Below are 25246 nucleotides of genomic sequence, written 5' to 3' on the forward strand. Positions count from 1 at the left end.
AGTGCTTTCTGAATACAGCACTTGCCTCAAAAACTTGCGCTGGCGGATCGTAAATAAGATAGATTACGCGAATCTAAAAATCCGCTGGTCTATCTGAATCTACCCCAGAGTCTGCTGGGAAACGCCTACCACGGAAGGGACCAGGAGAAAGCCGCGACTTTTAGCCACTTAAGACCCGGACCTTTAGGCAGCTAAAGGACCTGACCAGTTTTTGCGATTCGGCACTGCGTCGCTTTAACTGACAATTGCGCGGTCGTGCGACGTGGCTCCCAAACAAAATTGGCGTCCTTTTTTCCTATAAATAAATAGAGCTTTCGTTTGGTGGTATTTGATCACCTCTGCGTTTACAATAAAGGGGATAGTTTTATTGCATTTTTATTAATTTTTTTTTTTTTTTTACTACTAAAGGCGGTGATCATCGATTTTTTTTACGTGACTGCGACATTATGGCGGACACTTCGGACAATTTTGACACATTTTTGGGACCATTGGCATTTTCAAAGCAACAAATGCATTGTTTACTGTGAAAATGACAATTGCAGTTTGGGAGTTAACCACAAGGGTGCGGTGAACGGGTTAAGTGTGACCTCATTTGTGGTTCTAACTGTAGGGGTGCGGTTGTAGGTGTGACGTCATCGATTGTGTTTCCCTATAAAAGGGATCACACGTTCGATGACCGCGCCACAGTGAATAACGGGGAAGCTGTGTTTACACATGGCTCTCCCCGTTCTTCAGCTCCGGGGACCGATCGCGGGACTCCAGCTGCGATCGGGTCCGTGAAGCTTCGGACCGGGTCGCGTGCACGCGCCGATGGCGTGCGTGACCCCACAGCTGGGCTTAACCACTTAACGCCCGCCGCACGACTATTTACGTCCGCAAAATGGCACGGACAGGCAGAAGGGCGTATATATACGTCCTTGCCTTCTAGCGGGTGGGGGGTCCGATCGGCACCCCCCCGCTGCGTGCGGCCTCCCGCGGGGAGCGATCCGGGACGACGGCGCGGCTATTCGTTTATAGCCGCTCCGTCGCGATCGCTCCCCGGAGCTGAAGAACGGGGAGAGCCGTATGTAAACACGGCTTCCCCGTGCTTCACTGTGGCGGCGTATCGATTGAGTGATCCCTTTTATAGGGAGACTCGATCGATGACGTCACACCTACAGCCCACCCCCCTACAGTTGTAAACAACCCTAACTCCTTCAGCGCCCCCTGTGGTTAACTCCCAAACTGCAACTGTCATTTTCACAATAAACAATGCAATTTAAATGCATTTTTTGCTGTGAAAATGACAATGGTCCCAAAAATGTGTCAAAATTATCCGAAGTGTCCACCATAATGTCGCAGTCACGAAAAAAATCGCTGATCACCGCCAATAGTAGTAAAAAAAAAATTTTTTTTTATAAAAATGCAAAAAAACTATCCCCTATTTTGTAAACGCTATAAATTTTGCGCAAACCAATCGATAAACACTTATTGCGTTTTTTTTTTACCATAAATATGTTGAAGAATACGTATCGGCCTAAACTGAGGAAAAAAAATGTTTTTATATATGTTTTTGGGGGATATTTATTATAGCAAAAAGTAAAAAATATAGAATTTTTTTCAAAATTGTCGCTCTATTTTTGTTTATAGCGCAAAAAATAAAAACCGCAGATGTGATCAAATACCACCAAAAGAAAGCTCTATTTGTGGGGAAAAAAGGACGCCAATTTTGTTTGGGAGCCACGTCGCACGACCGCGCAATTGTCTGTTAAAGCGACGCAGTGCCGAATTGTAAAAACGCCTTTGGGCATTTAGCAGCATATTGGTCCGGGGCTTAAGTGGTTAAAGAGCCACGTAAATGTACGTACCCAGTCGTGCCATTCTGCTGACGTATATCGGTGTGAAGGGGTCCTTAACCACTAGCCGACCAGCCACCGTCATTATACGGCGGCAGGTCGGCTCTCCTGGGCGAGAGCCCATAGCTATACGTCCTATCGTATAGCCGCCACTAGGGGGCGCGTGCGCGCCGCCACGCGATCGCTCGGTACAGAGCGGGGAACGGGAGCTGTGTGTGTAAACACACAGCTCTCGTTCCTGTCAGCAGGGGAAATGCTGATTTTCTGTTCATACAATGTATGAACAGAAGATCAGTGTTTCCCCTAGTGAGGCCACCCCCACCCCCCCCACAGTAAGAACACACCCAGGCATACTTAACCCCTCCCCCCCCCCCTAGTGTTAACCCCTTCACTGCCAGTGGCATTTTTATAGTAATCTAATGCATTTTTATAGCACTGATCGCTATAAAAATGCCAATGGTCCCAAAAATGTGTCAAAAATGTCCGAAGTGTCCGCCATAATGTCGCAATACCGAAAAAAAAATCGCTGATCGCCGCCATTACTAGTAAAAAAAATATTAATAAAAATGCCATAAAAATACCCCCTATTTTGTAAACGCTATAACTTTTGCGCAAACCAATCAATAAACGCTTATTGCGATTTTTTTTACGAAAAATATGTAGAAGAATACGTATCGGCCTAAACTGAGGAAAAAAAAAGTTTTTTTATATTTTTTGGGGGATATTTATTACAGCAAAAAGTAAAAAATATTAATTTTTTTTTAAATTGTCGCTCTATTTTTGTTTATAGCGCAAAAAATAAAAACCGCAGAGGTGATCAAATACCACCAAAAGAAAGCTCTATTTGTGGGAAAAAAAGGACGCCAATTTTGTTTGGGAGCCACGTCGCACGACCGCGCAATTGTCAGTTAAAGCGGCGCAGTCCCGAATCGCAAAAAGTCCTCTGGTCTTTGGGCAGCAATATGTTCCGGGGGTTAAGTAGTTAAGTGGTTAAACAATGGACGCTCGCAGCCCTTCAGGTACACTGACTCGAGTATAATCCGAGGGGGGGGTGGGGAAGGTTTATTTCTACAAGATTTTCTATTGGTAATACCCAACGGACTATACAGGTCAGGACACCAAACCTCACTAATTCAAGATTTACCTTGGCTTTAACGGTTGTTGGCGGCAGACGGTCCAAAGACACAGAGAGGGGGAAGATGACCTCATCGCTGGACACAACGGGATCTGTGACTGGGGTCTGAGGAAAGAAAAGAAATTCCGATCATTAGAGGAAAGCAACAAGATTAAAACAAAATCTCCCCGGGCTGGATATGATAGGACGGGAGGGGGGGGGGGACACAGTATGACTGGAGGTGCTGGGTATGATAGGATGGGGGGGTGGGGGGGGTATGATTTGTAGATAGCCCGCACACTGCCCATTATCTAGATCTAAATTGGTCCCATTTCTGGCCAATCACAGAGGGTCTCTAGGTAGGTGTTGGTAGGAGATGATAGTCAGCAGACATGGAGCTCCCGATACGACGCACCACTGCAGGCAGATAGCAGAAGGAGCCGCAGGGAAAATACGCATCGGACTGGAGACAGATTACTAAGCAAGACGATGGAAGACAGGCCAGCGAAAAGGAAAGCTGACACAGCAAAGCGGAAGCCAACAGAAAATGTGAATTATTCATTAATGGATGGAAAAGGAAAACTACAATGGGGGGAGGGGGAACAGAACGAGGACTAAAGAGATCCCATCAATGATATTTCATTTGCCAAAGAATGATGCCAGGAATGGGTTTAGGGTATTGCCATTACTCCATCAGTCCCGCTCCCGACTGCATCCAGCCCACAATACTCCGCTGTGCACTGCACAATAAACTGGGCATGTGCAGAAGAGTGACAGAGTCTCTTTAAACCACTTAAATACCGGACACCTACACATATGTAGAATGTGGTCCGGTGGCTACGCCCATATGCAGCATTGACGGGCACCCATAGGCTAACGCCCATATGCAGCATTGAGGGGCACCCATAGGCTACGCCCATATGCAGCATGACGGGCACCCATAGGCTACGCCCTATGCAGCATGGACGGGCACCCATAGGCTACGCCCATATGCAGCATGGACAGGCACCCATAGGTACGCCCATATGCAGCATGGACAGGCACCCATAGGCTACGCCCATATGCAGCATGGATGGGCACCCAAAGGGTACGCCCATATGCAGCATGGACGGGCACCCATAGGCTACGCCCATATGCAGCATGGACGGGCACCCATAGGCTACGCCCATATGCACCATGGACGGGCACCGATAGGCTACGCCCATATGCACCATGGACGGGCACCGATAGGCTACGCCCATATGCACCATGGACGGGCACCGATAGGCTACGCCCATATGCAGCATGGACGGGCACCGATAGGCTACGCCCATATGCAGCATGGACGGGCACCCATAGGCTACGCCCATATGCAGCATGGACGGGCACCGATAGGCTACGCCCATATGCAGCATGGACGGGCACCGATAGGCTACGCCCATATGCAGCATGGACGGGCACCCATAGGCTACGCCGATCGGCTCTCCCTGTCAAGCGCGATTACCGGCACTTCCTGGTTCACGCTGTGATTGGTCACAGCTGATCACATCGTAAAGAGCCTTAGTCAGAAGCTCTTTACCATGATCGGAGATGCGGCGTGTTAGAGTGACACCCCCCCCAATTGCCACATTCCCCCCCGCGGGCGTGCGATCGTGGCTTATCCTGCTGAACATCAGTTATCCTGCTGATAACTGAACCACTTCCCGGCCGTCATTCTGCTATAGGCCGGGCGGGAAGTGGTTAAAGCGGTATTAAACCCAAAACTTAAAATATTGCAGCTTAACAGTAGAGGTGGTGGCTGCATTCATTTTCTTTTCCCCTCTGTTTTCACCTGGTAATCTGGCCAGTAACACCCCTCCTGTATTAGAGTGCCTTCACTCTAGAGGAAAGAGCACCTTTGAACAGCAAAACTGGGGGGCGATTTTGCAGATTTAAATACACTAACAAATTGAAGGCAAACTCCAGCTCAAACTGCAGTTACAGCAACAGCCCCCCCCCCCCTTTCTAGTTTTACATGAATAAATAAAAGCTGATCATTGTAAGTAGAGATGACCAACATTTCAGTGGCTAAAACATATTGGCCGAAAATGGTGTAATGGATAGAGAAAAAGGTTGCCGTTATTGACGCCGAAAAACGCATTGCGATTTTACTGTGCTTATGAAAAATACATCATAGGTCATGTGACTCAAAAACCGCATCAAAAAGAAAACACGGGAGCGTTCTTGCTGCATTTCAATGGGCAGGTGCATTTTTGGTGTCGTGCTTGCCCCCTCCCTTGGACTACAGGAGAGTCAGGACGCCCACTAACACACAGCTCCTTTCTCTATCTGCAAAGTAGAGAGCGTCCTGGCTCTCCTGTAGTCCAAGGGAGGGGGCGAGCACGACACTCCACACCAGGGAGAAAGCCTCGCATTACTGTGTGGAGTTCCAAACAGAAGAACAGGAAGTGAGGATTTCTCAGAAGAAATAAGGACATTTGAAAGCAAAATGGAAGGATGAGTTCTGTTCATGAGTGTCTCAGCAGACCGAGCTTCTCTTTCAGATAAAAGTGGTCTCTGTGGCGGATTCGCCGCAAGATCACTTACATCGGGGGCGGGAGAGGGCCCCTCCTGACGCTTACTGGAGCCGTCGGTAGCACCAGAGACGATCAAACCCTGTGTGAGACTGGATGCTGAGTGAGGGAATGATGCCCCCTGCTTGGCTCCATACCATTGGATGACAGAAGCGCCGTCTAACGTCATTTCCGCCCATTCGTGTTTAAAAGGGATTTTTTGGGGTTTTCAAAAAAAAAAAAGACGACATTATTGCATTTAAGTGTAAATATGAGATCTGAGGTCTTTTTGACCCCAGATCTCACATTTAAAGAGGAAGTAAACCCTAATGGGTTTTACTTTCCCTTTAGCTCACTGCTGCAGCCTGCAAATGAAAAGCATAATGGACTAGTATGCATCACATACTAGCCCATTATGTGCCACTTACCTGCAAAAGAATCCAACGATGTCCCCAGAGTAGGCATTGTCCATCTTCTGTCTTCTCTTCCTTCCGGGACACGAACTCCGGCGCTGTGCGCGTGCGGGAGCAAAAATTCACGGCACAGGCTGGGGAAGAAACGGCACTTAGTTTTGTTTCTTCCCCGCGCATGCGCAGTGAAGAATTTCAGCGGACTACAAGTGAAATATCTCCTAAACGGCGCACGTTTAGGAGATATTTCCACTACCTATAGGCAAGCCTTATTATAGGCAGAAGTCAACAAAAAGGGTTTACAAGCACTTTAAGAGGACCTGTCATGCTTTTTTCTATTACAAGGGATATTTGCATTCCTTGTAATAGGAATAAAAAGTGACCCAATTTATTTTTTTTAAAAAGGACAGTGTCAAAAAAAATTAAAATATTTAAAGTGCCCCGTCCCACCCGCATATGAAAACGGTGTTTAAACCACACATGAGGTATCGCCGCGATCGTTTGAGTGGGAGCAATAATTCTAGCTCCAGACCTCCGCTAATCCAAAACTGGTAACCTGTAGAAATTTTGTAAGTGTCACCTATTTTTAAGGATCGAAGTTTGTCGCCATTCCACAAGCGAGCACAACTTGATAGCGTGACATGTTGGGTATCAATTTACTCGGTGTAACATTAATCTTTCCCAATATAAAAAATAAAATAAAAAATTGGGCTGACTTTACTGTCGTCTTATTTTTTTCCCCATTCAAAAAAGTGTATTTTGGGGGAGGAGGGGAGAGACCCCCCCCCCCCCCTCTGTTTTTTTTTTTTTTATGAGTAGGTTGTTTTGGGGGAAGGATTTGTGGAAGGGGGGGGGAACAAATGTATAGAACTTAGATAAAGGAATATGATTTTTATCATGTGTATCTGTTTATACCGGTTTATATAAAAAAATAAAATAAAGAAATACAAATAAAAGAGAGAGGACAAAAAGGTGTGTATTTTTCCCCCAACAAAAGTGTATTTTTTCCCCCCAAAAATGTGTATCCCCCCCCCCCAAATGTTGTACCGGTAATCCCCCCCCCCAAAATAATGTGTATTTTTCCCCAAAAAAAAAATTGTATTTCCCCCCCCCCCAAAAAATGTGTACCCCCCCAAAAAAAGTGTATTTTTTCCCCCGATTTTTTTCCCCTCCCCCCCCCAATTTTTTTTATTTTTCTCCCCAAAAATAATATTTTTCCCCCAAAGAATTGTATTTCCCCCCCAAAATTTTTTATTTTTCCCCAAAAAATGCGCTTGCAAAGACCGAAGCGCAAATATGGTGTAACAAAGTAATGCAACGACTACCATTTTACTCTCTATAAAAAAATGAAAAACTAATAATAATTTATTATATATATATATATATATATTATATATATACTATATATATATATTATATATATATATATATATATATATATTTATATATATATATATATATATATATATTATATATATATATATATATATATATATATATAATATATATATATATATATATATATATATATAATATATATAATATATATATATAATATAAAAATTCTCGTTGGAGGTTCTAAGTAAATTTTCTAGCAAAAAAATAAATAAAAAATTTAACTTGTAAACACCAAGTCTGAAAAATAGGCTTGGTCCTTAACTAGTTAATTTAAAATGTTTACCACTATACTATACAAATTAGTCCAGAGAGTCGACATGGGGAAAAAAAAAAAACCCTACACAATTTTTAAAAGTATTTACAAAAATCTAAAGCTAAATGTGTTCTGTTCATATGCAGCCACATCCCTCTGCTGTGAAAACCATGAGCGCGCTCTGTTGCCAGCAGATGACGTCAGAAACCTCATCATTGCTAAAAGCCACATAATTAGTTGAATGGCGTCAACAGCGTGCAATACGCATGACCTCAAAAACAAACACGCCGCATGATCTCAGTATACAGATTCCTGTATCTGGAAGGTCCCAGTGTGTATCATGAAGGTCGAGGAGCAGGATCCAACATTACAGGCCGTCCCCGGGGGTCCGGCTCCCAGGGATTTACCAATTCGGATGCACTGCTTCTATTGTTGTATAGAAGACAATGAAGGAAATGACTGAATAATTGATTACAGGATCAATAATAATAAACGAGTTAAAGATTATGTAAACCCACCATTTTCCTATCCCGATATGTGGCTGTTGTACCATGTACTTTCCTTTGTGTGAAATCCCTGGTGTTCCTGCAGTCCTTCTGCTTCCTATTAAAAACTGACCACACTAAGCAGGAGAGCACGCTGTGGTCAGTTTTCTAGCTGTGCTGAGAACTCAGCCTGCTCTCCTCCAATGGTCAGACTTGTCCTGAACACCACCCCCTCCCAGCTAATCACTTGGAAGATCAGTGTGCTGTGGTTTCTCCCTCTCCCAGCTCCTTTGCAGCTGAGAACAGAGAAAATGTGATCACTTATAAAAAAGGAGGAGAAGAAAGGTATTTATGTTTTTTTATTTCTTCACATTAATGTATTGGGCCGGATTCAGAGAGATTGGCGTATCTCTGTGCGGGCGTAGCGCATCTCATATGCGCTACGCCGACGTAACCTAGAGAGGCAAGTACAGTATTCACAAAGCACTTGCTCCCTAAGTTACGGCGGCGTAACGTAAATGGGCCGGCGTAAGCCCGCGTAATTCAAAGTAGGCTGGTAGTGGGCGTGTTGTATTATAATGAATAGTGACCCCATGTAAATGAAGCGCCATACGAACGGCGCATGCTCAAAATGACGTCGAATTTACGCCCTAAGATACGACGGCTCAATGGCAACGACGTGAATGTAACCTACGCCCAGCCCCATTCACGTAAACGACGTAAAAACATACGCTTGTTCCGACGTCCATACTTTGCATTACCTGCTCCTCATATAGCAGGGGTAACTTTACGCCTGACGTAAGGCCTTACGTAAACGGCGTTAGCTAAATCTGACGGGCGCAAGTACGTTCGTGAATCGGCGAATCTAGGTCATTTGCATATTCGAGGTGTAAATCTACAGAAGCGCCCCTAGCGGCCAGCATAAATATGCACCCAAGATACGATGGCATAAGGAGGACTTACGTTGGTGTATCTTGCAAAATGCTGGCGTATCTCAGTTCTGAATACGCGTATAGATACGACAGCGCACATTTGGACTTACGACGGCGTATCTGTAGATACGCCGTCGTAAGTCCTTTCTGAATACGGCCCTTTATCTTTAATTTCTATTTTGGACAATTTTATGTTCTCCACTTTGTGGGAACAGTTTGGGGACGGCCCCCTTCCTGTTCCAAAAATGACTGCGCACCAGTGCACAAAGCAAGGTCCTTAAAGGACATGGATGAGCGAGGTTGGGGTGGGAGGAACTTGACTGGCCTGCACAGAGTACTGACTCAACCGAGAGAACAGAGGTAGGCAACCTCCGCCCTCCAGCTGTGGTGAAACTACAAATCCCATCATGCCTCTGCCCTCTATGAGTATGCCTGCGATTGTCAGGGTCTTGCCTTGTCTCGTGGGATTATAGTTCCACACCAGCTGGAGGGGCGAGGTTGCCTACCGCTGCGATAGAACACCTGAATTGGAGCGGAGAACTGCGAGACAGACCTTCATGTCCAACATCAGTGCCTGACCCTCACAAATGCTCTTCTGGAAGAATGGTCAAACATTCCCATAGACACACTCCTAAACCTTGTGGACAGCCTTCCCAGAAAGAGTTGAACTGTTTATAGCTGCAAAGGAGGGCCAACTCAAATATTGAACCCTACGGACGAAAACTAGGGTGCCATTAACCAGTTCCCGACCCCCGCATGTACATATACGCTCCACAATAAGGCACGTACAGGCACATGGGCGTACATGTACGTCCTTGCCTTTTAGCGGGTGGGGGGTCCGATCGGGACCCCCCCCCGCTACCAATGCGGAGGTCAGGTCCGCTCGGGGAGCGATCCGGGACCACGGCGAGGTATTTGTTTATAGCCGCTCCGTCGCGATCGCTCCCCGGAGCTGAAGAACGGGGAGAGCCGTATGTAAACACGGCTTCCCCGTGCTTCACTTGGCGGCGCATCGATCGTGTCATCCCCTTTATAGGGAGACACAATCGATGACGTCATTCCTACAGCCACACCCCCCCTACAGTTGTAAACACACACTAGGTGCACCCTAACTCCTACAGCGCCACCTGTGGTTAACTCCCAAACTGCAACTGTCATTTTCACAATAAAGAATGCAATTTAATGCATTTTTTGCTGTGAAAATGACAATGGTCCCAAAAAATGTGTCAAAATTGTCCGAAGTGTCCGCCATAATGTCGCAGTCACGAAAAAAATTGCTGATCGCCGCCATTAGTAGTAAAAAATAAAAATTGCAATAAAAACTATCCCCTATTTTGTAAACGCTATAAATTTTGCGCAAACAATCGATAAAACGCTTATTGCGATTTTTTTTTTACTAAAAATAGGTAGAAGAATACGTATCGGCCTAAACTGAGGAAAAAAAACGGACGTTACTTACCGGTAACGGTTGTTTCTATGAACCTTCCAGGACGGCCACCGAGAGATGATGGCTCCTCCCCACAGGAAACACAATCACTTAAACAATTTAAAGTCCCCACCCTTCCCCTTGATCCTCAGTATGAATTAGAGTAGTCCTGAACTGGTTCACAAGGGACATTGTTCCGTATAGGTACTTACCACCTAGCGTTTAGCTTATCTTTTCCCTCCACATAGGGCGGGGAAGTAGGCCTGCCGTCCTGGAGGTTCATAGAAACACCGTTACGGTAAAGTAACGTCCGTTTTCTCTCATCACCTTCCAGGACGGCACCCGAGAGGATAGACGAGATAACCAACAGGCCCTTACATTAGGGTGGGACCCTTGCCTGCAAGGTCTTTTGCTAGATGTCAGAATCTGATTTTATTTCACCACTTCCACTTCCTAGTGTGTGATGAGGGTATCCTAGCTGGATCATGAAAATGACCTGCAGGTCTGCTCCACCTATGCTCCTGTCTCCTCTTTGGATGCAGAGTCTAGGTGGCACGTGCTCTCTAAAGAAAAAATTCTGAGAGCTTGAGTATTCTTTAGGATAGAAAGGTTGGCTGCGCCAATATTCTAGCCATCGTGGTTGATAGTGTCTTCAAAAGCTGCATATGACCATCCAAAGTTTAGTCAGAGATTTGTTCTGTGAAACAAAGACCTACTTTGATCAACCCAGAAAAAAGAAAAAACAAAACATGTGGTTTAAGCCACTAGTCTGTACAGGAGAATGGTTTAGAAAGAAACAGGGTCTCCCGACGTACAATCCTTGTGGGTCCCCCTTTTTTTTGTTTGCCAAAGTCCTGGTGAAACAAGGAAATAAACCCCACTCAAGGATACTAGATTAAGGGAAGTCTATTCCCTTCACTCAAATGACTGGACAGGTATGTGACCAAGCAGGGCGTTTGGTGTGCTCCTGCACTCCCTTCAGTCCACCTGTCCACCTCCATTCATTGGAATGCATGTGACTTTATAGCGAGGACACTTATTGGTCAGTGTCTGGACCACAGGATACCTTGGCGTGGCTCGTTCGTGCGTCCGCTATTACGCGTGGACAGACTCCTGTCTCCAACGTACACTGCTAGACGGACAAAAACAGCTGCTCTGCAAGCCGGTTGACAAGCAGGTCCCATCCTGGTCATTCCCATTTCTGGGTTCCTTCCCATCTGAATACCGACATGTCAGATGTGAGATTGTTCTATATCCCTAGGACCTTATAACCCTGCGAGTCGATCATTAACTACGCAGAAAGGAGCCTGTTACGAAATTGCGAGTAACCACTGCATTCATTGGTATATAACAGAAAAGAACAAAGGTGTCGGGGAAAGAAACTTTTCACCGCCCCCCGCGTATAATATGCAGATACATTTTACCCTATAATCTCAGGGTAAACCCATGAGTGCCACACGCCAACAGAATTCAGTATTCTGTAAAAATCCAGTGTTTGAGGTCATGATCCACTCCCACGCACCAAGGAGTGTTAAGTTAAGCAGATCCCTACCACAGGGACCCAATGCCATAGTGGAGTAAAAGATGAATATTGGTTATTCATATCCAGTTCGTCCGAGGGGAGGGTGACATGAAGGACATACACTGAGCTATAAAGCTCGGATCGGATCGGGAGGAAACAGTCAGAAAGAATCCTGATGCTGAATTTTTTAGGCAAACAGCCCCTAACAGCGTAACCCCTTTCCTACTAAAAAGAACCTACTAGGTGATTTTATGGACCTCCTTCCAGTGTCCTATAACCCTACTGGGTTCAGGGTCTAGGGAATGTCCCTGGATGCCTAGAAGTAAAGGCCCGCAATCAGAAATCCTGTTCCCTTCCATGTGAATGGAAAAATAAGGTCTGAAATAAAGTGACCGAAATGCCTTCCCCTGACCAAAATGTCCCCAGATATACAGGTCCTAGATCTTGTATTTCGAAGGACAGCAAGATCAGCCTTAATATGGAAAGACAGATAGACACCCCCAGCCGCCACTGCTGTGTTTTCTGATATACTGACACCTGTAGAATAGAGAAGACACAACCAACCTTAGGTGTGTATTTCTCATATGTAGTAAGATACATATAACCTAAGCCCAGAGAAAGGACAGAAGCTCCAAGTGTGAGCTTCTGATGCTTAATAGGTTTATAGGTCCTGTATCCAACAGAGAGGGCCACTAGCCAATATGGTGTTTTTTTTTGTTTTTTTTTTCTGAGTAATAAACAACGCAGAGGACACAGGACACCTTCTACTGCTGTGTTTTATTTATGTGCAGCGACCCCAAGGTAATAGATTCAGGACAGGAGGACAAGAACCACTATAGTGTTGTCTATTCCTGACTGACCGCAGTACGGTCTTCCAATCAACAGAAAATAATACAAGCACCTATAGTATATCTCTGATGATCATAGAAAAAAACAAACAGTCGCATGGCCAGTATGACCAAAGGACATATGCGGCCTCAACCGTGTATTGCTGGTGTTATACTCCTGCAGTCATAACTAGCAGAGAGTGGTATTAGCATACTTCAGATAAAACAATAGGGTATAGGACAAGGGACCGAAATGTTACAGACAGTAACATTGTGTATTCCAACACCCACAGTCATATACCTGATAGAAACGTCACTAGCAAGAAAAACTCAATGCTGTGCGTTTCTGGATAGTAACAGTATACCGTCCTGAACCCACAATACCAGTTGTGCATATTTTGATTAGAAAAAACTTGGAAAGTTTATATGACCAACAGCATGTTGTCAGCAACCCAATGTGTTACTTAATGCAACCTTGTCGGGTCATCTAATCAACAGAAATGTCACTAGCAAAAAAGGACCCTTAAAGCAGTGCATATCTGAATTTATAAATATCCTTAACAATAATACAATGCTATGCGTTTCTAATCAGCAAAATTGCATAGTCATATAACCAGCAGAAGTGTCGCTATCAGTACTCAGCATCATGCGTTTCTGATAAGTAATAGTGTACCAACATGTAACCTCCAGAAATTTTTACCAACAGTAACTCAGTGTGGTATGTTTCTGAATAACCATAGTGTGCGGTTTATATATAGAGGTGTCACCGACAAATCAATGTCATGCTTTTTTGATAAGCAATAATATACATGCATGTATCCGACAGAAATTACACCGACAGTAACTCAATGTGGTATGTTTCTGAATAACAATAGTGTGCGAATATAGCATAGAGGCGTCACCACCATTCAGTGTTATGCGTTTGATAAGGAACAGAGTACCGTTATCTAATCAATTTTAGGCATTTCTGGTGAGTCATAAGATATCCTTGATCATCAGTCTACATATATACACACACACACACAAATATATATATATATATATATATATATATATATATATATATATATATATATATATATATATATATATATATATACACACATACACACACATATATCTCAGAAATGACCAAGATAAACCCATGTTGTGCATTTCTGATGTGCGGACTGACCAACGCTCTATCCTAGCATAACCTGAGTTTCAGATATTGATCCTCATCCCAGTGAAGGAACATGGTAGTTCCAACTACTGGAAATCCGAGGTTGTGTGACTATACCACAATAGTGGTAGCTGCTATTCTGCTATTGCAAAGGTCTGAGTAGGTGTAGCTGGTCCACACACAGGTGGGAGCTAGTCCAAGCCTTTAAGGTCTTAACGAGCACAGACTCAGAAATCAATTAGGTCTCTCATGAAGAGGTGACCATAGTCTCAGGCTGGAGGCAATCAGACACCTGTATGGCTGATTTTCATAGCTTTAACACAGGGGTTTGTACCAGAGAAACTCCCCAATTAAGGGTTGCAGGCTAGCATTTTATGCTTCTCACACCACCTAAATGGTTTGTTGCCTGAGCCACAAGAGGTTTAGATTAACTCTAACACACTGACAGATATACCAGCAGTTGTAAGGAGAAGTGATCGGTTGGAACTTGGGAGATATTTGTAACCAATAAACAACCCCCACAAGGGTAATAAACCCACTAGTATGCCCCCTGTTGGGCCTATCCTAAGAGTTTAGGCGGTCAGTTTTTTGGCTAAAAAACCTAACTGCACCCTTGTGATCTGCCTGTCAGATTCATGGCAGGCTGGCCCTAACTGGATTGAGCCTTGCTCAGCCCCCTTTTATGAGATTATTCTAGGGATTTTATAATCTCCTCAGAGGCCTGTATTTGCCTGCAGGAGTCCAACCAGACCCTCTAGGGTGAATGGCTCCTGTTTAGCTTGGCTTACATATCCTCCCTGTCCTCCCTTAAGCTTCCTCTACCTGGACTAGAGGGAATGACTGTGAGGGCGGGGGAAGGGCACTAGGTTCCGTTCGGACGAGGCCTTCTTGGGAGGATATGTCTTCTCTAGGGATAAGCTCCTCTATGTCAGACCTTAAGTTACGGACTGCCTGGCGGCTTCATGGAAAGTTTTTCCTTTCTCTGCCAAGTTATGAGGAGCTATGCCCTGTAGCGGTAGGAGGACTGTTTATTTGGGGTCTCCTGGATCCGCTGGGGGGTTTTTGCAAGACAAGAGATATATATATATATATGCATAATATTACTTTGTCCTCCCCCAGGACTGCAGGTTTGTACTGGGGAGGTGAAAGGGTGAGAAGTAAAAACCAGTCCTGTGCTGGCTGGCTGGCCCCAGAGACTCAGACCCTGAAGACCAGGACTCTCACTCCCTTTCCTCCTCCCTTTCCAAGGGGGAATGTACTCACTGCGCCCCCGACCTGGATCTGCCCTGCAGTCACATTTGCCTTCATCTCCTCCTGTCCATGAGGAGGTTTGGCTGGGTCCCCCGGCTGTCGGTACCTCTTGTAAGGGCTATCCGCAAGCCGACCCTTCCACCGCCATGCTTCTCTCCGGCGTCCCTTCCGGGGTTGCGCTGTGAGGCAAAAGCCCCACCTTCACTCAGACGAGGCTTGGAGCGCCCATGTTTCCAAAAGTAGGAAGCAGTACCCGGGAAGAGAGAGCCTCTTCAAATGGCGGCGTTTCTTCTGCACCCTAGCGATGGCAAGCCTCCCGCAGCTCAGAGCGCTGGTGCACGCCTGGGGCGACTGTGAGTTAGACCCGAAGGCCTACAGGTTAGTTCAGCCCTCCCCGGCCTCCCTAAGACCTGTCTCAACAGGGGTACCTTCGACCCTCCCCGGTCTCTAGGTTTTCAAACAAAACAAACGTGACGATGTGTTCGGAGAAACACAATCAATACTGAGGATCAAGGGGAAGGGTGGGGACTTTTAAATTGTTAAGTGATTGTGTTTCCTGTGGGGAGGAGCCATCATCTCTCGGGTGCCGTCCTGGAAGGTGATGAGAGAAAATGTTTTTATATATGTTTTTGGGGGATATTTATTACAGCAAAAAGTAAAAAATATTGCATTTTTTTCAAAATTGTCGCTCTATTTTTGTTTATAGCGCAAAAAACTAAAAACCGCAGATGTGATCAAATACCACCAAAAGAAAGCTCTATTTGTGGGGAAAAAAGGACGCCAATTTTGTTTGGGAGCCACGTCGCACGACCGCGCAAATGTCTGTTAAAGCGACGCAGTCCCGAACTGTAAAAACACCTTGGGTCTTTTGGCTGCATATTGGTCCGGGGCTTAACTGGTTAAATAAAGGCAGGCGTCCCAATACTTTTGATAATACATTTCTTGTGTTTTTTTGCATAGGAGTCTCCAGAAGCATTGCTGCACATCCCCTGCTCCTGCAGACTCTTCTTCCAGCTCCCTGTATGTGCAGAGGTGGAAAAAGCGTCACTAGACTACAAATGTAGGGATTGCTGCACTTGTATTACACAGAGAACTACAAATCCGTTCGCCTCTGTGGCAGTTGGAACTTGTGGTTCACTCCTTTACAGAACTCCGTAAATAAAGAACGTGGCTGTGCCCCACACAGTCGTGCCGATGTCAAAAGTGACAGTGGCTGCGGGGGAAAACTATGTGCCGTCACTTCTGCTTGGCACCATGCTACACCCTAAATGTAATATTTTGCAGCTTACCAATCAATAGATGTGGTGCCAATACTGAGTATCGGTACAAATGGACCGATACTTGAAACCGATACTTCCAAGCTTGGTTCTTTCAGCTGTCAGTGGGTCTTGTTGACAGCTGAAGTGTTAAAAAAAAAGTCTTGTATTTGGCGCTGTCAAAAAAATAATCATCTGCAGATCAAAGGGATGAACAAGTGTTCCTCTGTTTAACCCCTTATTAACCACTTCAGCCCCGGACCATTTTGCTGGCCAATGACCGGGCCACGTTTTGTGATTCGGCACTGCGTCGTTTTAACCACTTAAAACCCGGACCTTTAGGCAGCTAAAGGACCTGGCCAGTTTTTGCAATTCGGCACTGCGTCGCTTTAACTGACAATTGCGCGGTCGAGCGACGTGGCTCCTAAACAAAATTGGCGTCCTTTTTTTTCCACAAATAGAGCGTTGTTTTGATCACCGGTTTTTATTTTTTGCGCTATAAACAAAAATAGAGAGACAATTTTGAAAAAAAAAATGAATATTTTTTACTTTTTGTTGTAATAAATATTGCCCAAAAATATATATATAAAAAAATAAAATTTCCTCAGTTTAGGCCGATACGTATTCTTCTTCATATTTTCGGTAAAAAAAAAAAAAAAAAAAAAATCGCAACAAGCGTTTATTGATTGGCTTGCGCAAAAGTTATAGCGTCTACAAAATAGGGGATAGTTTTATGGCATTTTTATTAATATTTTTTTTTTACTAGTAATGGCAGCGATCAGCGATTTTTATCTTGACTGCGACATTATGGCGGACACATCGGACACTTTTGACACTATTTTGGGACCATTGTCATTTTTACAGCGAGCAGTGCTATAAAAATGCACTGATTACTGTAAAAATGACACTGGCAGTGAAAGGGGTTAAGCATTTCCTAGGGAGTGAATACTACTGTGTGGGGGCGTGGCTTGGTGTGCGACGTCACCGATCGTCGTTCCCTACGACAGGGAACAGACGATCAGCGACAGTCTGACTAGGAAGAACGGGGAGAGGTTTCTTTACACTTACCTCTCCCCGTTCTTCAGCTCTGTGACCCGATCGCGGGAACACCGGCAGCGACCCACGGCTGGGCTATTAAAGGGCAACGTACCTGTACGTGCTTATGCCCAGCCGTGCCGCTCTGCTGACGTATATGGTCGTGCGGCGGTCCTTAGGTGGTTAATTTATAAATAACTTTAAAGCGGGGTTCCAACCACAATTAGCATTTTTTAAATGTATGTCCTTTCATCCTGCGTTTTTATAATAGAAATCTGGTCACTAAGGGCCAGATTCTCAGTCAGTGGTGTATCTTTGCCCGGGCGTAACGTATCCGATTTACGTTACGCCTCCGCAACTTAGACGGGCAAGTGCTGTATCCTCAAAGCACTTGCTCCGTAAGTTGCGCCGGCGTATCGTAAATCGGCCGGCGTAAGCCCGCCTAATTCAAATTTGGATCGGGGGGCGTGTTTTATGTAAAACTACTGTGACCCGACGTGATTGACGTTTTTGCGGAACGGCGCATGCGCCGTCCGTGGAATTTCCCAGTGTGCATTGCTCCAAAGTACCCCGCAAGGACGTCATTGGTTTCGACGTGAACGTAAATGACGTCCAGCCCCATTCACGGACGACTTACGCAAACGACGTAACTTTTTCAAATTTCGACGCGGGAACGACGGCCATACTTAACATTGGTACGCCACACTTATGCCTCATATAGCAGGGGCAACTATACGCCGGGAAAAGCCTAACGTAAACATCGTAACTTTACTGCGTCGGCCGCGCGTACGTTCGGGAATTCGCGTATCTAGCTAATTTGCATACTCAGCGTGGAATTCGACGGAAGCGCCACCTAGCGGTCAACAAAAAAATGCAGTTAAGATCCGATGGCGTAAGAGACTTACGCCTGTCGGATCTAATGGATATCTATGCGTAACTGATTCTAAGAATCAGGCGCATAGATACGACGGGTCTGATTAGGATTTACGACTGCGTACATGGCGCTGCGCCGTCGTAAGTCCTTTCAGAATCTGACCCTTACTATTTTCCAATCCGCCGCCGCTCCGCATAGTTTTATAAACTATCTATTTTGAATAACTATGTCCACACCGTTGTCGTTTTGCTTGTGGGCATTGTGAAGCCCACAAACACTTACTTCCTGGAAGTCTTGGATGGGGAGTGATAATTGGGCACTGCATCCTGGGAAATGATGACACACATTTCCCAGGAGCATTAGAGGGAGATGATGTCCGGATCCTAGGTGATTCCAAAGGCATATTTCGTGGGACCGCATAGCAACAGGCATTTCCAGATGAGTAAAAAACATTTTTTTTTTATTTTTTTTATGAGCACAATAGTGATTTTTTTTTTTTGGGATGGAAACTCCACTTTAAAGTCCTTTTTACCATTGCTGACAGCGGAAGTGAAAACAGAACAGTTGTGGGTATCGGTAATTGGTATACTTCCTGTTCGGCTATGGGACAGGAAGTGAAGGGAGATCTCCACAATACAATACAGAAGGAGAAAAAAAAATCTGACAGGGGTTATAACCAGTGGCGGCTGATTCTCAATATGTTGGGGGTGGCAAACAAACCCTCCCCCCCCCCTCACTCGAGCCGCTGCCAATGCCGACCCTCACTCGCCACCGCCGAACCCCCCCATGGAAGACACAGGGGAAGGCAGCCCTACCTAAGGAGGCAGATGAGAGATGACTAGGATCCGGGGGTAGGGCTGCTGCTCCAGCTTGCGGAGAAAAGAGCTGGGGCTTCTCCTCCCGACCACACAGGAAGTACCGTATTTATCGGCGTATACCGCGCACTTTTTTCCCCTTAAAATAAGGAGAAAATCGTGGGTGCGCAATATGCGCCGATCCCCGCTTCCCGCGCTGTGTTTGAACGCCGCCGACATTAACCGAGCGCAGTACACTCCGGTACACTCGGCCAGGCTCGACTCCCCTCGCGGTCACGCCCTGTGCCGCCTCCTAGCTTTTATGCGAGAGGAGCCGAGCGTGCCTGAGTGTACTGCGCTCAGTATATGTATATGACGGCGGCGTTCAAACACAGCGCGGGAAGCAGGGATCGACTCAGAAACAGCGCGGGAGAAGCGGGGAGGACACCACCAGGGCCGCAGACGGACGCCGGACCGGACGCCGGGCAAGACACCGACTAGGGGCATTCAAACTGTAAGTATTTTATTTTTTTCAGGAAATTTCCCTTCCAGATTGGGGGTGCGTGCTATACGCCGGGGCGCGCTATACGAAGATAAATACGGTAAGTCTCGGGACCTGCTTCCTGATTGGCCCAGGAGAAGAAAAAGGAAGACAATGTAATTCCCTATTGACACACAACTGGGTGGGCTCAGGGCTTTAAAACTGTCCCACAACAAAATGTGTCTTGTCCGATTATCCGATCGTGTGTACAGAAGTCCGTCAGACAAAACTCCAAAGTACAAACACGCATGCTCCGAACCAATGCCAACTCAACATTAGCAGAAGTTGCCCAAAGAGTGGCGCTAAAGAGCGGAAAAACTAGGTCGTTTTGTGTATGTTGGCTGAAAAAGTTCTGCCGTCTGTATGCAGAACAAGTTCACGGCCAACGCTCTTTGCACAATATTCCATGAATTTGTCCGATGGAAATCCGATCGTGTGCACGAGGCTTTACTCTATGCAAAATAAAAAAAACAAAAAAGGTTCTGCCTATAGGTATACATTAAATTGTGTGTGAAGATTCTCAGGAGGAATGTGAGAAAGAACACAATCATAGATGAAGGTTCTCTAGGTGAGGCACCTTAGACAAAAGGGCCATTATAAAGCGTCAGGCCCGTGAACACAGGAATTTTGCCTGGGGATGCATATTTCTGTATTCAGCAGACACCCCCGTGACAGAACGAGATCACCAGAATAATAACCAGAGGCCAGGAAAACCCATCCCAGCCCCCAGGTGTCTGATGTGACAGGGAGCCATCCAACCACAGTCCTCTGCTCCTGAAGAATCGCCACTTCTGGAATGCAATCACTTCAAAGAAGATCCATCGACCACAAATACCTACAGGGGTTGTAAAGGTAATTTTTTCTCCCTAAATAGCTTCCTTTACCTCAGTGCAGTCCTCCTTCACTTACCTCATCCTTCCATTTTGCTTTTCAATGTCCTTATTTCTTCTGAGAATTACTCACTTCCTGTTCTTCTGTCTGTAACTCCACACAGTAATGTGAGGCTTTCTCCCTGGTGTGGAGTGTCGTGCTCGCCCCTTCCTTGGATTACAGGAGAGTCAGGACGCTCATTGCAGATAGAGAAAGGAGCTGTGTGTTAGTGGGTGTCCTGACTCTCCTGTAGTCCAAGGGAGGGGGCGAGCACGACACTCCACACCAGGGAGAAAGCCTCGCATTACTGTGTGGAGTTACAGACAGAAGACCAGGAAGTGAGGATTTCTCAGAAGAAATAAGGACATTTAAAAGCAAAATGGAAGGATGAGGTAAGTGAAGGAGGACTGCACTAAGGTAAAGGAAGCTATTTAGGGAAAATAAATTGTACCTTTACAACCCCTTTAACCAGTTCCCGACCTCCTCATGTACATTTACGTCAGCAGAATGGCACGGACAGGCACATGTACGTACCTGTACGTCCTCTGCTAGACGTGGGTGGGGGGTCCGATCGGGACCCCCCCCCGGTACATGCGGAGGTCGGGTCCGCTCGGGGAGCGATCCGGGACGACGGCGCGGCTATTTGTTTTTAGCCGCTCCGTCGCGATCGCTCCCCGGAGCTGAAGAACGGGGAGAGCCGTGTGTAAACACGGTTTCCCCGTGCTTCACTGTGGCGGCGCATTGATCGGGTGATCCCCTTTATAGGGGAGATCCGATCGATGATGTCATTCCTACAGCCACACCCCCCTACACTAGTAAACACACACACAGTGATCCCTAAATGTTACAGCGCCCCCTTGTGGTTAACTCCCAAACTGCAACTGTCATTTTCACAATAAAGAATGAAATTTAAATGCATTTTTTGCTGTGAAAATGACAATGGTCCCAAAAATGTGTCAAAATAGTCCGAAGTGTCCGCCATAATGTCGCAGTCACGAAAAAAATCGCTGATCGCCGCCAATAGTAGTAAAAAAACAAATAATTAATAAAAATGCAATAAAACTATCCCCTATTTTGTAAACGCTATAAATTTTGCGCAAACCAATCGATAAACACTTATTGCGATTTTTTTTACCAAAAATAGGTAGAAGAATACGTATTGGCCTAAACTGAGGAAAAAAAACATTTTTATATATGTTTTTGGGGGATATTTATTATAGCAAAAAGTAAAAAATATAGATTTTTTTTAAAAATTGTCGCTCTATTTTTGTTTATAGCGCAAAAAAAAAAAAACCGCAGAGGTGATCAAATACCACCAAAAGAAAGCTCTATTTGTGGGAAAAAAAGGACGCCAATTTTGTTTGGGAGCCACGTTGCACGACCGCGCAATTGTCTGTTAAAGCGACGCAGTGCCGAATCGCAAAACCTGGCCTGGGCATTTAGCTGCCTAAAGGTCCGGGGCTTAAGTGGTTAAGAAGCCATCAATGAAAGTCATTTTATACTGACAAATTCTCTTACTGCCGGTTATTCCTTTAATATAATAAAGGTACAGGGAAGGGTGAAGGTATGACAAGGACACAATGGAGTTGATTTACTACAACCGGAGAGTTCAAAATCTGGGGCCGCTGTTTATGGTAGCCAATCAGATTCTAACTTCAGATTGTTCAATTAAAAGTGTAAACTCTGCTTATCTGCTCCCCCCCAGTGCCACGTTTGGCACCTTTCATGTACCTGTCCCCACTTCTGGGAGACCTGGGGGCGAGGAGATGCGGTATAGTCCCCCGGAAGTTTGCCCCCCCCCCTCCTTCCCCCACTGTCGGATCAGTCACAAAACGCAGCGTGCTTCGCGCATGCGCAGTAGGGAACCGGCTGTGAAGCCGCAAGGCAATGGCGGCTTCACAGCCGGCAAGGCAATGGCGGCAACAAGAGCGGATTGGAAACATCGGCTGGGGTGCCGACATTGCTGAATTAGGACAGGTGTCCTAATATTAAAAGTCAGCAGCTATAGTATTTGTACCTGCTGACTTAAAGTGATACTATAGGTTCAGTTTTTTTTTTTTTTTTTTAAATAACTAAACACGTCATACTTACCTCCACTCTGCAGTTCGTTTTTTACAGAGTGGCCCCGATCCTCCTGTTATGGGGTCCCACTGCGGCTCTCGCGGCTCCTCCCGCAATAAATAACCCCCTCTGGGAAGCTCTCTCCCGAGGGGGTTACCTTGCGGGAGCACTCCCAAGTCATTCATCCGCCGAGTGTATGACTCGACCCCACCCCGCGTCATTGGATCTGATTGACAGCAGCGGGAGCCGATGGCTGCGCTGCTATCAATCTATCCAATCAAGAGGCAGGAACCCAAAATGGAACCTCCGCTTTTCCGAACCCTCCCGTGTCACATTTGGCAACTTCCAGGGGGGAAGGGGTGCAGATACCTGTATAAAACAGGTATTTGCACCACTTGCGGGTATAGAATTCCACGGAAGTCCCGCCCCTTCGTGTCACCCCCCCTCCCCCTCCCGCTGTGTTCTGGGAATCACACGGCTCACAGAACACAGCGGGGGTCAGTGAGCATGGCGCAGCGCGACTCGTGCATGAGCAGTAGGGAACCGGGCAGTGAAGTCGCAGCGCTTCACTTTCCGATTCCTTCACCGAGGATGGCGGCGGCTCGGCTTCGGCTGGCCGATCTGGACAGGCAAATGTCAATTTTTTAAAAGTCAGCAGCTGCAGTATTTGTAGCTGCTAGCTTTAGAAAAAAAAAAAAAAAAAAAAAAGAGATTCCGGTGAACCTTGGCTTTAAGGTGGAAAAAAACAAAACACAAAAAAAACAAAGGTTTACAACCCTTTTAAGACAAAGGCATAATGAGCTAGTATGCATCGTATACTAGCTCATTATGAAATACTTGCTTTAGAACTAAGCCCCCACAATGTCGCCCAGCCACTGGGTTAACGTTAAGGAGATATTCATTTTACCTACAGGTAACCTTATAATACGGCTTACTTGTAGGTAAAAAAATAGAAATAAAAAATATCACAAAAGTGGGCAATACAACCACCTTAAGCTTTGACAAAAAATACAAAAAACTGGAAGCCGATTGATTTTATGGAGAGCTGCACCTCCAGATTTAGGCTCCATTCACACCTAGGCGTTCCGGATCGCAGGTGGAATCACCACGATTCTGCCCGCGATTCCTAAGTCCCCATTCACACCTAGGCGTTTTGTCGCCTGTAGTGTGACGCCGCTGCCGCCAGAGGGCTGGAAACACATTTCCCTCTATGGAGATGGTTCACATCTCCACGCCGAACGCCGTACGCCTGTCGCCTGCCGCCTGAAAAAAGGTCCCAGACCTTTTTTTCAGGCGGCTTTCGGCGTTCGGGAACCATCTCCATAGAGGGGCACATCCTAGGGGCACATCTAGGCGGACAATCGCGGCGTTTTGTCGCCGCAAAACGCGGTACAAAACGCCGCTATTTGCCGCCGCAATTCGTGGGACAAAACGCTGCGATTTCGTCCGCCTAGATGTGAATGGAGCCTAAATCGCTGTGGGATGCGCTTGCAATCCCGTTACGTTCAATGGCACCCCAATCATGGCTTGATTTTGCAGTGTTGGTCACCCGACAAATCGCGGCCAAATCGTGCAAACAAAAATCGCAGGATGCCTGTCGTCCAAAAAGAAGATCGGGAATGCCTAGGTGTGAATGGAGACTTAGTAAATCAATCAGTAAATGACTTGTAGGGGGAAGGGCGACAGGTAGGACAAGGAGGTGCCGACATGTACAGGTGTGATTAGAACAAGCTGACCTACAGAATATGGGGAAGGTGACGGGTATGACAAGGATACGCCAACATGTATGGCGGTGGGGGGTGACAGGTATGACAAGGACACAACGACATGTATAAGGGGGAGGGGGGTGACGGGTATGACAAGGACACAACGACATGTATAAGGGGGAGGGGGGTGACGGGTATGACAAGGACACAACGACATGTATGGGGTGACAGGTATGACAAGGACACAACGACATGTTTTTGGGGGGGGGGGGGGGGGGAGTGACAGGTATGACAAGGATACGCCAACATGTATGGGGGGGGGGGGGGTGGGGTGACAGGTATGACACAAGGACACAACGACATGTATGACAAGGACACAACGACATGTATGGGGGGGGGGTGACAGGTATGACAAGGACACAACGACATGTATATGACAGGTATGACAAGGACACAACGACATGTATGGGGGGGGGGGGGTGGGGTGACAGGTATGACAAGGACACAACGACATGTATGGGGGGGGGTGACAGGTATGACAAGGACACAACGACATGTATGGGGGGGGGGGTGACAGGTATGACAAGGACACAACGACATGTATGGGGGGGGGGGGTGACAGGTATGACAAGGACACAACGACATGTATGGGGGGGGGGGGGGTGACAGGTATGACAAGGACACAACGACATGTATGGGGGGGGGTGACAGGTATGACAAGGACACAACGACATGTATGGGGGGGGGGGGTGACAGGTATGACAAGGACACAACGACATGTATGGGGGTGGGGGGTGACAGGTATGACAAGGACACAACGACATGTATGGGGGTGGGGGGGGGACAGGTATGACAAGGACACAACGACATGTATGGGGGGGGGTGACAGGTATGACAAGGACACAACGACATGTATGGGGGGGGGGGGGGTGACAGGTATGACAAGGACACAACGACATGTAT

At 46.3% G+C, this 25246-nt stretch overlaps 1 protein-coding gene across 1 annotated transcript in view; it reads right to left on the reverse strand.

Annotated features, from left to right (window-relative positions):
* TRAPPC14 (trafficking protein particle complex subunit 14) overlaps positions 1–25246 on the reverse strand; it is a 68764-nt gene that overhangs the window by 32203 nt on the left and 11315 nt on the right. The window contains exon 2 of the mRNA XM_040346742.1: positions 2980–3075. Coding sequence (XP_040202676.1) covers positions 2980–3075 — 96 coding nt within the window. The remainder of the gene's footprint in view (positions 1–2979; positions 3076–25246) is intronic.

Source organism: Rana temporaria, chromosome 3, assembly GCF_905171775.1.
Source record: "Rana temporaria chromosome 3, aRanTem1.1, whole genome shotgun sequence".
In the NCBI taxonomy this organism is placed as follows: Eukaryota; Metazoa; Chordata; class Amphibia; order Anura; family Ranidae; genus Rana; species Rana temporaria.